Source organism: Gallinula chloropus, assembly GCF_964237585.1.
Source record: "Gallinula chloropus genome assembly, chromosome: 18".
Taxonomy (NCBI): Eukaryota; Metazoa; Chordata; class Aves; order Gruiformes; family Rallidae; genus Gallinula; species Gallinula chloropus.
The window spans coordinates 5,007,173-5,016,434 of NC_140103.1; the positions used below are offsets into that span (position 1 = coordinate 5,007,173).

Below are 9,262 nucleotides of genomic sequence, written 5' to 3' on the forward strand. Positions count from 1 at the left end.
TATAACCAACTGATTGTCTGTTATTAGAGCAGCCTGTTTTCTGCTTCATCCACTTCATTAGACTATTTAAACCACTCAGTTTCCCTGTTACATGTGTAAGTTCCAATGCTTCGAGGTCTGGGCAGCACACAGCATAACAATATTCCTATTAGAAGCTCATTTAAAAATCATTACTTTCCAGTAATATTTAAGCTGAGAACTCACAACTTGGCACTGGGGTTAGCAGCAGCTTTCAATGCAGAGGACAGAAAATTTGGTCTTAAATAACTGTTCAGGCTGGTACCAATCGATACCACCAAATACTTTGTGCCCAGATCCCCCCAGCACTTCCACACGTGCTTCCTTTTACCCTGTTTAATTGTACCCACACGGCTCTGTTCAGTTCTGGGAAGGGGGGTTGCAGTTTGAGTCTCACACTTCACATTTCACAGCTTGAGGTTCTTTTCAGTGTTTACAGTCAGGATGATCGTTTCCAGCTGGGTTCGACTGTGCGTTGGCACAACACTGGTGTGGCAGGGAAAGAGACCAAGGCTGGGTAAAGCCCTGAGGAGCCACAGCTGCTCTCAATGCCTCCCCCCGGCACGCAAAGCCCCGGGGTCCCGTGAATAAACATTATGCAATGCTGGTCGTGCTAACCAGCCTCGAAGTTGCGTTTAAATGAAGTTACATTTCAATATATGAGGAGAAAATAAAGGAAAAAACAGAGCGTGGGTGTTTTCCAGGGAGATTTGGAGAGCAGAGAGGCCTCATCCTGCAGCAAGGGAGTGAGGAGTGGTGGTACCCGGGGGTCTCTCTAGTGAAGCTCTGGGCACAGCCCCGATACTCTGTGCCCCGCAGAGTCGTGTCCCCGCCCTGCCCTGCACGGGGGCTTCTTCTCCCGACCCAGCCGCCCCCTCCTCAAGGCAGGGAAACAGCCCCCGCTCTCCCCGGGCGCTCCGCGGCCGCCCGCAGCCCGCTCGCTCCCAGCCGCGGAAAGGCCACGCCGGCAGCCCCGGGGGAAAGGAGGGTAGCCGGGTAACGGTGACCCGGGGGTACGCTGCCTCACCCGCTCGTGTCTCGGTAAGAACCAAACCTTCATCCCGGCTTTTCCCGCGCTTGTTTCCTCCTCCTCCTGCCCCTGACCCCCCCACCCCCGCCAAGCCGCTTCTCCCTTCACTGCCGCTTGCTACCGCCGAAGCCCGACACGCACGGAGGCTGACACTCGCCAGGCTGCTGCCGAAGGACTTAATTAAAGTAATGAACTAATTAAGAAGGCGCTCGGCCGGTGCACGCCCCCTCACACGGGGACACCACCCACCCCCCCCCCCCGCCTTCCCACGCGAGCCCGGTACCGGTCGCTGGGGGAAACGGCCGCCCCTCCCCTCGGGCGGCAACGCAGATGCCGTGAGGAAAGCGGCCTCCCCGCGATAAGACCGGACCGGGGATCACCCCTCGCTGCCCCCCGCCCGCCAAGCCACCCCCGCGGCGCACCCAGGGCGGGCGCGGCCCGTTCACCTGCAGGAGCTGGAACAGCTCCCGCTCCTCCGCGTAGATGCCCACCGACGGCGGCGGCGGCCACGGCCGGGCGGCGGCGTCGTCCATGGCCGCCCTTAGCGACCGTCCCCGCCGCGTCGCCGCGTTGCTAGGGATGCCGTCATCACTCCGAGACGCGGAAAGGCCCCGTTCCACTCAGCGAGGCAGAGGAGAGGGGAGTGACCACCGAGGTGGTGGGTTTGACGCCATCGAACAGCGACGGGACGGTGGAGCGCGGCGGCAGCGCGGTTGCCAGGGAGACCGTGACGCGGTTGCCAGGGAGACGGCGGCGCGGCGGGAGGCGCAGGGGCGCCCGCTCAGCCCAGGCAGCAGCTGCCCGCACCGGCCCCTCTCGGCGGGGCCGCCGCTGCCTCCGCCGGGCCGCGCCGGCCGGTAGGAGCCGCTGGGCTGGGCTGGGCTGAGCTACCGGGGAGGGGGTGGAGCGGGGAAGGGGGTGCGGGCGAGACCCCCTCAGCGCGGGGCCCGGGGGATGCGGGGGGGTGCGGGCAAGGCTTCCCCGCGAAGCGCCGGGGAACGGGGCGCCGCCGGCTGACCCCTCCGCGGGCGGGCAGGGACCAGCCCCGCCGCGACACGCTGCCGCCGAGCCGGGTTCGCGCCCTGCGAGAGCCCTGCAGCTGCCCGGGCGGTGGGGTTAGTCGGTAAGAGCCGCCACCGCTCCCTGCGGCCCCTTCACGGCGCCGCGCTTGATGCATGGCCGCGTCACGCTCACAGACCCACCGGGGTTTATGGCATCTGATTGTCAGTGGTCCCCTCCGGGTTCTCTACCTCTTTTCGCAGCATCGTTACTACCTCATTGACTTACTGCTTGGGGCTCTGGGACTGCCGAGCTTTGACACGATATATCTTCTCTTTTTTTCCCTTCTTTTTCCTCTTTTTTTTCCCTTTTTTAAAAAGTTTTCCTCTCACCCCCACGATCCCGACACAGGTGAAGAGCAGATTTACACACGTGGAATCGCCTCATTTCTAAAAACCAGCTTCCCCTCTCTCCTTCTCTCCCATAATCCAGCCGGGGGGAAACATGAATGAGGCAAAAGAGGCTCTGAGAAACATAAAGCAGAACTACAAGCTCTTCCTGCAGCAGCAGTTTACATTTATCGGAGCACTGCAACGCGCCCGAGAGAATGCCCATGACCTGATCAGACCCGTGGCAAGCATCGGCCAGGTACAAAGCATTCAGCACAGAGGTCGCTGCGGGTGAGAACAGGGACCCAGGCGGCGCCGTCGTGGGTCTGGTTCCGAGATGAAGCAGTGTTTTCACTCGGGGAAGGTTGCACAAAACCTCTCTGGTAACATTTGTGTCTAACACTGCAAACCAGCGCCAAAGGGGAGAGGAACCCCTGCGTTAGGTCTTCCCATTCACAGAGAAGGAATTTCATTGCTGAGCATCGCTTTATCATTTGGTTTAACCCCCTCCTTTTGCTGCTGAGGCACAGCCAGGAATGCAGGGTACAAGAAAACAATCAAACCAACCCTCCTTCCCCAGCTGCACATGGAATCTGTAAGCCTTAACTTGCAGTAACCAGCAGGCTTGCCTCTTCCCCCTGGTATTGGTGCTGCTGTATCTTTCTATAGTGCTTATTAAAAATAATGGCTGTGTTACAGAGGTGGGATGATGGATTGAGGGATGAAAGTCCCAAGTGGGCTATGGGCTTCCTGGGCTGGTAAGTGAATTGTCTTGGAATTTTTATAACACGGGGTGTTTTAAGTAGAGCAGAGAACTTGGACCACTGGCAGACAGAAGGGGAAGGAGAAAAACTCTGAATAAATTTAGAACTGTGGATGAGAGAGCACGGAACCCAGGCACAAAACCCAGATGGATGCCAAAGCTGGTGCGAAAGCCAAACTATCATTAGGGTTAGGACACAGAAGGGAGCTGGTTGCCTTTTCTGAGGGCTGACTCTCTCTAGTACAGGGGCTTTGCTCGTAACATTGAAAAGGATTGAGTCAAACATTGCATTAAGCCCCTTTTTTTTCCAAAACCAGCCATTAAGTTTTGTACAGCAGTATCCTGTTTTCAGAAGTGCTGCTGTTTCCATAGTATTGACTGAGCTTTTGGCTCTGCTGCTTGGCAGGGGTGGGAGACCTGCTTCTGGGGGGGTGAAACCTCCACAGGTGTGGAGAGAAAGAAGAGCCCTGTCATCCCATCAGTGAGCATCCAGGCTAAAATGCTTTCCTCTTTAGGACTATTTCTGGTGATGGCAGCAATAAAAGATCCCACCACTCACAGAGACACAGGTGTCAGCAAGGGAGGAAGAATCTGACATAGAAACGGACCCTTAGGGGCCGGGTTTTATTTCCCTTGCAAACCTGCTGAGGCTTTGCCCAGGCACAGAGTGTGGCTTTTCCACATGCAGAGCCCGTACCGGCATTGGAACAGCTACTTTGCTCTTGTCTTGAAACCTTACAGAAAGCATGGCAGGTGTCAGAGCCCGGCACTGCCAGCCAGCCCCTCAGTAGTTTGTACTCTGACCACTCATGCCTGAAGTGCCTGTGATTTCTTTGGAGAAGACACTTTGTCACACAACGTGTTCACTCGTGCTCAAGGCCAACAGGAAGTATTGATGGTGTCGCAGGGTAGGAAGGGTGATTTAGGTTAAATGGGTTTAGATTGTGGTCACTCCAATGGTGCCAAATAAAGGACCATGAGGAATGTGTGTGTGGACATCTGCACTGTTGCTCCAAACTGGTCCCATTTTGGCCTTCCCACCCACTCCTCTGCAGCAGAGGGTGCTCAGCTCAGAGCGGAGAGACAAATCCCCTCATGCAGAGCCTGCTTGGCAGTGCTCAGGGGGGAGATGTGGGTTTGGCCTCTTCAAAGAGGGAGGACTTTTTCTGGGTGTGCTGACGAGCAGGTCCATCACCCCAGCCTTCTTCAGCCATGAGGAAGGAAAGGAAAGATCCCAGGTGTGCTCAGGAAACCTTCCTACCCAGCCATGTATTGCAGTTCCCAGAGCAGCCCACATCTGCCGAGCCACAAGCAGCAGCAGCTCCTCATCACCACCCAAAGCAGCTTTGCAGCACAAAGCGTGTGACCCTTGTCGTGTCTTTCCCACGTACAGGTACAGTCCTACCTGGACCATCACTGTAACAACTCCACAGACCGCCGCATCCTCAGCATGTTCCTCAACATCTGCAGTGATCTGAGCAGGCTCTGCCACAGGCTGGAAGCCGTGTATTCCGGTAACAGCGTCACCACCGGCATTCTGGAGAGATGCAAGATGCTCCTCACCCACGGCAACGACCTGAGCACCATCCGAGCCAAGTAGGTCCCTCATCAGCTGAGTTTCTTTGAGGCAAGTGCCGGTGCTGGGGGACTGTCACAGGAGTGACTTCTCCATCAGGGCTGGCACAACACCTCTCTGGCTGTAGAGGGGGTACAAGGTGCTCCTCACCTTACTATTCCAGCTGCTGGGAACATGTTGCTGCCTCCATTCACAAGAAGAGGGGCTGGTTGGCTCATTCATTCGTTGTACTAGAGCTCAGAAGGACGTGTACAGGCAGGTCAGCACCCTGGAAGCCCAGGCAATGCTCAGGCAGTTCTCCTCCTCCTCCCTGCTCCTGCTCTGCACATAGCTAACTCCTGTGGGGCCAGCATCTGTGCCAGCTCCCAAACTCTTCCAGACCTGGCCCAGCAGCCAGGATGGCGTGTTTGGCCCCACTCAAGGTGTAATTCTACCTGTGCCTTTGTGCATCTCTGCTCCTCCCCGGGGGGTCTCAGCTCCGTGGGCTCACTGGGGTTGCTGGAACGACTCTGCCAGTTGTTTCCTTCTGCTCCACAGATACCCCCATGACGTTGTGAATCACCTGAGCTGTGATGAAGCGAAGAATCGTTACGGAGGCGTGGTGAGCCTCATCCCCATCGTTCTAGACTGCATGAAGGAGTGGGTAACCCACACTGAGAAGCTACTGCAGCACAGGAGTGGTGGGAGTGCCGTCTCTGAGAAGAGGGCACCCCAGGATGCACTTGTTAGCGCAGGCACTTCCCAGACTCCTCCTGTGCAGCTTGAAGCTCCAACCTCAACAAGTAACAGAGATAAGGCACCAGGGCAGGGGAGTGAGCATGTCCAGAAGAAGCACCTGCATGACACAGAAAATCACAGTGGGAAACTCAAGGGTTCCTGGAAGCCACCAGGTAGACATGCCTTTTAACGGGCCGAAGTTCATGCATCTTCTGCTCACCACCTTCAATTGGATGGCTGATTAAACCCAGTGAAATGAATGCTATGATCCTCCCTCTCCGAGCCCACTTTCTGCAGGGTGAGCCCTGGAAGCCAGCCTTGGACAGGTCCATACATACTTCTTCCCATGGTGATGTTTCCACTCTCCTCCTAAAAGTTGTATCCAACAGAAATAGCTGCAGCTCCACAGCTGGTCCCTCTGACCAGTGCTGCGGTGAGAACAGGGCATAGTCAGGGACCATCAGGTTCTGATCTCTCGGACAGGAATCTTATGGGAAAGGGGATTTTACTCAGACTCACTTTAAAGACTTACTTTACTCTCAGGCTCCTTTCCGAGGAGCAGCCCTTCACTCACCTGCAGGATGTGATGCAGAGCAGCAAAGGCCTCTCGCTGTGGATTCAGACATCTGTTCAAGATTTAGACTTGTCCCTAAAGTTCCCTCACCCCTGTTGAAATTGCCAGGTTCTCTGGACCAAAGAATCAAAGTCTACAGGACACTCACGGTGTCCCCTTACACACAGCTGGCTAAGTAAAGGTCAGTGTGCTTTAGCTGCACTGATGATGCTCTGCTGCATCCTTCTTGCAGGACCTCCCACCATTGCCAGCAAACACCATGCAGAAAACATCATCCCTTAGACCCGTTTGACTCCTGCGTGGTCAGAGCTAGAGATGTAAAAGAGAACAAGTTTCATTTTGCACTTACTTGGCATAATGGCAATATCCAAACCTGAACAAAACACCCCTGGTCCCCCTAGAGCTCTGCAAAGCTGACACAGTCATTTCTAGTTGATATGCTCCACGGGAATCTAGTGGGAGCAGAGAGACTCAGAGAGCTGGGCCTGTTCGGCCTGGGGAAGAGAAGGCTGTGGGGGGACCTCACTGCAGCCTCCCAGTACCTGAAGGGAGCAGAGGAACAGGAGGGAAATCAGCTTGTTAAAGGGCAGAGACTGGCAGGACAAGGGGGATGGAGTGAAGCTGGAGGAGGGAAGGGTGAGATGAGATATTAGGGAGAAGTTTTTTCCAGAGAGAGTGGTGAGAGGCTGGAACTGGCTGCCCAGAGAGGGGGTGGGTGACCTGGGGGTGTTCAGGGCCAGGTTGGATGGGGTCCTGGTCAACCTTATGTAGCTCCAGGCCTGGAGGTTGGTGTCCCTGCCTGTGGCAGGGGGGTTGGAACTGTGTGATCCTTGGGGTCCCTTCCAACCCAGACCAGTCTGGGATTCTATGAAAGCTGGGGCCGTTTGCAGGTCGTTCCTTTTCAAACGGTGAGTTACCATGTCTGAGCCAAGGCATTTGAAACAGCCTCATGCTGCTGTTACTCCAGCACTTTGCAAAGCTGGACATGGCTTTCTTCCCAGCCTGCTTAGGGAGGCTCAGCAGCCTCCCGGGCTCTCCCCATTCTCTGGAGCTGACACATGTTTTTGGTGGCACTTTTATTCCAGCACTGTTAACAACAAACTAAAGATCTCAAAATCATGGGTGTCATCCCTGTACGTGGCTGCTCTTTTCACATTCCATGGGCAAATTAGCTCCCGTCCTTTGCTTCCTGGAGGAAGAAACTCCTGAATAAACAATTTCCCCTTGCATACCCAGCTCGATTTGCTGGAATTGTGAGAAAGCTTTTTGCCTTAAGACGACCAGATTTTGGCAACAAGCTGCCAAAAAAGGAGAATTAATAGAAAGGATGGTTCAGATGAAACAGGAAGCGTTTGCAGGCCCACTTGTTTCCTCACATAACCCCACCTGCTTTTGCATGCCTGTGCATTGCTGTGTAACACATCCCTCTGTGTGCCAGAGGTAACTCATCCCTCTGCTCTGGGGTACAAGCCTATTTTTAGGAGGCGACATGATCCAACTGAAGTGAACCTCGGTGACCTCAACACAGTAACGAAGCTTCCTGAGGTCCCAGGGAGACTCCTGGGGCCATGGCCAGCAGAACGTAACCGTCACCCTCTTGGGCTTTATTTGAGAGCCCCGTTGCAGAGGCAACTTCAGGCAGAAAAAAATCAAAGCAGCTCACAGCTGCCCTATTGTGTTTCATGTGGCAAAGACAAGAGTCCAGTGGCAGCTGCCAGCTTGGAAAGTTTTTCAGAACAAGGACGTGCTATGTAGATGAAAAGATGACAAGTGTTGGGGACACAAGAGCTGCTATTTCCAGATCTTAGTCCCAACCTTCCTCACTCTGATGAGACTAGAATTACCCACCCAGCTGTAGTTTGCTTTCAGGATTCCCAGTACAGCACGTTGCCCATCAGAATGGTCCCACCGATCCCTGTCGATCACCTCCCAACCCTGCCATTCGGAGCACCAATGTTGTTGGTTCCTATGTGACAAAGGTTGTGATACACTTGATAAATACAGTTCCCAAACCTTCAAATCAGCTCCTAACCTAGCCCCATCCTTTCCATGAGTCTTAGCAGCCAGGATTTTAAGACATGAGCAGAAAAACAAGCACATAAAACCTGCAGTCTGAGGCTTGGTAATGACATGACCAGAATCTGCTGGAAGACTGCAAAGTCTCACAAAAACCTCCAGACAAATTACTTAATTTCCATACAAGTTCTCCTTTTCCAGAGTGGATGGACACTTCAAAAGACACAAAGATAACGGCATGAATTGTTTTTCTCTACTACAAATCAAGCTGTTTGAAGAATTTACATAAACAGGGTGTAAACGCCACACACAGAAGCACGATAAAGTTTTACTTCAGCCTCTGTGAAATCCCAAGACAGAGTGAACAGCCAGGCAGGGCCCCAAACTGACTTACCCAGGCAACTGTCAGTGAGTCCAGGGAATAAGTGTGGCTTTTTTTGGTTCAAAGACTGAAATAAGAGATTCAGGCCGATGATCTCATCATAATCCTGGGGGCTGCAGGCTGCAAATCAGCTCTGAGCTCCCCTGCATTCCGCTAAGGGTCAAACCAGGCTTTTGTCAGCCCCAAAGCAGCCCGAAATACTCCTGATAGGAATTATCTGGTTCCCGAGTTCTCGGAGGCTGAGAGGATGGGGTGTAGCTCAGCCCGCCCGGCCTGAGGAGCAAGTGTGGGGGGTCGGTGGGCTGCTAAGGGAACGCGAGAGGGGACGAGTCAGGGCAAGGGGGGAAACAGCATCCCAAAAGCCGACACGGAACCAAGTGGCAGCTTCGTGGGGCCTCTAGTGGCCGCGTCTGGGAAACGCCGCGGGCAGAGCGGGCAGGGCGAGCGGGACGAGCAGAGAGTACCTGCCGCCGCCCGGCCTCTCCCCAGCTCGGGCTCCCAGGAGGGTCCAGGGGCACAGACTCTTAGGAGCAGCTTTTAGAGAGTTCCGACCCAGCGCTGCTCCCGCGCGCCCCTCGCACGGCAGCGAAGCCCCCATCCCCAGGGCTCCGCACCCGCCCCGCCGTGTCCCCAGGTGCGGAGGCATCTATGGGCTCCCCGGTGAGCTGGGGGCTTCTCCCCCAGATCGCTGAGCTCGGTGGCCTCAGCATGTGAGGAGGCTGAAGTCACTGCGAGGGGAGGTAGCGCCACTTCACACCGACCATTATCCTGCACGTAACTCAACTGCTGAAAGTCTAC

General features: G+C 55.1%; 2 protein-coding genes across 2 annotated transcripts in view; one reads left to right on the top strand and one right to left on the bottom strand.

Moving 5' to 3' along the window:
* Positions 1–1,581, bottom strand: part of AK8 (adenylate kinase 8) — a gene marked incomplete at its 5' end in the record, with an annotated part of 70,195 nt that extends 68,614 nt beyond the window's left edge. The window contains one exon of the mRNA XM_084272726.1: positions 1,495–1,581. Within this exon, the coding sequence (XP_084128852.1) occupies positions 1,495–1,581 (87 nt within the window). The remainder of the gene's footprint in view (positions 1–1,494) is intronic.
* Positions 1,582–2,551: 970 nt separating this feature from the next.
* Positions 2,552–5,682, top strand: SPACA9 (sperm acrosome associated 9; the record flags this gene model as incomplete). Its single annotated transcript, XM_084272701.1, has 3 exons — positions 2,552–2,695; positions 4,593–4,795; positions 5,313–5,682. 3 exons carry the CDS (start codon positions 2,552–2,554, stop codon positions 5,680–5,682), a joined length of 717 nt encoding a protein of 238 aa, XP_084128827.1.
* Between the last annotated feature and the right edge of the window lie 3,580 nt (positions 5,683–9,262).